Source organism: Vicia villosa, linkage group LG7 (genome assembly GCF_029867415.1).
Source record: "Vicia villosa cultivar HV-30 ecotype Madison, WI linkage group LG7, Vvil1.0, whole genome shotgun sequence".
NCBI lineage: Eukaryota > Viridiplantae > Streptophyta > Magnoliopsida > Fabales > Fabaceae > Vicia > Vicia villosa.
Genome location: NC_081186.1, coordinates 49,524,071 through 49,526,752, shown reverse-complemented (window position 1 = coordinate 49,526,752; position 2,682 = coordinate 49,524,071). Strand labels below are relative to the sequence as shown.

General features: G+C 28.0%; 1 protein-coding gene across 1 annotated transcript; it reads left to right on the top strand.

Moving 5' to 3' along the window:
- The first annotated feature begins 676 nt into the window (after window positions 1–676).
- LOC131619009 (uncharacterized) lies at window positions 677–1,327 on the top strand. The gene has a single exon (XM_058890152.1). It carries the CDS (start codon window positions 677–679, stop codon window positions 1,325–1,327), a length of 651 nt encoding a protein of 216 aa, XP_058746135.1.
- Window positions 1,328–2,682: the final 1,355 nt, after the last annotated feature.

Below are 2,682 nucleotides of genomic sequence, written 5' to 3'. Positions count from 1 at the left end.
AGCAAATTGTCCCTCGATTAAAACTCATCAAAGATCATGGTCCCTCGATGACCCTTAAACTGTTGCCTACGAATACATGATCTAGTCCCTCGATGACCCTCAAATTGTTGCCTTCGAATATTGCTAAAGGTACCTCTACCTGTTGCCTTCAAAACGACCGCGATGACCCTTCGATGACCCATACGTCCAATATAACAGGGACTACCTATTCCCATATAGTATGGATAGTCCTAGGAACTTTAAAAGGTATAGAAAAAGACCAATTAGTTATTGTAGTTCTCTTAACCTGCCTAGCTCAATAAAAGACATCTTTTCACTACTATTTCAAAAAACTAAGGCTACGCATTTACGCTAAAGTCCTTATGCCTCTTTTCAACTCAAAACAAACAAACATGAGCTAAGCAAGTTAAGAGCCCGTAGATAACTACGGATGAAAAGGGTGCTTGCACCTTCCCTTTTCATAACTTACCCCCCGAGTCCGTTTTCTCTTTTAAAAAGGTCTTTTTCTGTACTTTTTACCTTTCCTAAAATTGGACAAAATAAAAGTCGGTGGCGACTCTTGCTCACCGCAACATTGTTTGCGATTAAAAATAAAAGTCAGTTCACCGAGTTACAGTATCTTTTTGCTTAAATTGCTGTGGAATATCTGTGCTAAGACGGAAAGCCTTTGGGTGCAATGGATAGGGCAGTTAAAACTTCTGATTCAGGGGTGTTCAAAGCCATCCTACAGCAAAGAATTCTGGTGCAACAGTGGCATAATGAGTGGTTGACTATGGTGCAAACACATAAGTTTAATGGTAGGAAATTCTACAATTTGTTGCAGATGGATTGCCCTAGTGTGGAGTGGTATAATCTGGCGTTCCACAACAAAGCTAGGCCTAGAGCGGTGTTCACGCTTTGGATGCTTTGTCATGGGAAATTGCCTACACACATGAGACTGCATCGTTGGGGTATGGTACAAACGACTGCCTGTGGTTTTTGCGACAAAGATGAGACCATTGATCATATATTCTTTGAGTGTGTTATTCTGAAATGGATATGGCAAAGAGTCCTAAACTTGCCGCGATTTCAGCATGAGCCTGGCAGTTGGACACATGAGATGAACTGGTTTTTGCTGCACTATCGGGGTAAAGGCTGGAAAGCTGATTTGATACGTTTGGCCTTAGCGGAAACAGTGTACGAGGTATGGCAGTACCAAAATGAGAGATGTTTTGGCCATAGTGTAAATAATAGCGATGTAGAGGGGAAAATTATCAATGGTATAGTTTATAGAGGGTGGACTAGTCCTAAGCTTAGGCCACATATAGCTAACCTTTTAATGCCTTAATTTAGGTTTGTTTCTCTTGTCTTTTTGAGGGCTGGATCCTAGCGATCGCCTTGTATCATTCCTGTTTTTGAAATAATACATTTTTTGATTAAAAAAATTTTAATTTTTAAAAATTAACTTTAATAATTGAATATTAATAAAGAAAAAATATAATTTGAAATAATTTTTATTTTAAGATAAAATATTTTTTAAGAAAACAATAATAATTTTAATTTAAAAAAAAATTATTTCAATTAAAATGAATTTAAAAATATACTTGAAAAGGTGTGTTATTGGATAAAATACAAAAATGTGTGTCACTTATCATTAAGTTTAGTTTATATGATTTAAAATATTATTATATTAATATATATGTCATTAATGAAGTGTATACAATAAAAACAATGTTTGCACAATTAAATATTACAAAAATTATTTGTTATTGATTATATTTCACAAGGAGTATATGTTATCAATGTCAATATGATATATATATATATATATATATATATATATATATATATATATATATACGGGAAAAAGTGTATTACTTATTCAATTGTAGCATATTACTATTATTTATAGTCAAATTCTATTGATTCAGATATTTTTGTAAATGATAAATAAACAAAAATAATATTTGTATATGGAAAAAAATCTATTATTGATCTAAATATTTTTAACTTTCCAACTCACTTTTCACTTTTTCACTTCTTATTACTTTATTATTATTATTTTAATTAAATAATTAATAAAAATATTCTAATAAATTACTTTTTAATAAAAATATTATTATGATATTTTAAATGATTGTTAATTTGGATTTAAAATAATATTTAATTTTTAAAAATTAACTTTAATAATTGAATATTAATAGCGAAAAAATATAATTTGAAATAATTTTATTTTAAGATACAATATTTTTTAAGAAAAAAATAATAATTTTAATTTAAAAAAAATATTTCAATTAAAATGAAGTTAAAAATATACTTGACAATGTGTGTTATTGGATAAAATACAAAAATGTGTGTCACTTATCATTAAGTTTAGTTTATATGATTCAAAATATTATTATATTAATATATATCATTAATGAAGTGTATACAATAAAAATAATGTTTGCACGATTAAATATTACAAATATTATTTTTTATTGATTATATTTCACAAGGAATATATGTTATCAATGTAAATATGACAAATATTATTTTTTACTTATTCAATTGTAGCATATATATATATATATATATATATATATATATATATATATATATATATATATATATATATATATATATACACACGGGAAAAAGTGTATTACTTATTCAATTGTAGCATATTACAATTATTTATAGTCAAATTCTATTGATTCAGAT

Bases quoted from the DNA above. Each gene is read 5' to 3' on its own strand.
- LOC131619009 (XM_058890152.1), top strand. From the start codon at position 677: ATGGATAGGGCAGTTAAAACTTCTGATTCAGGGGTGTTCAAAGCCATC.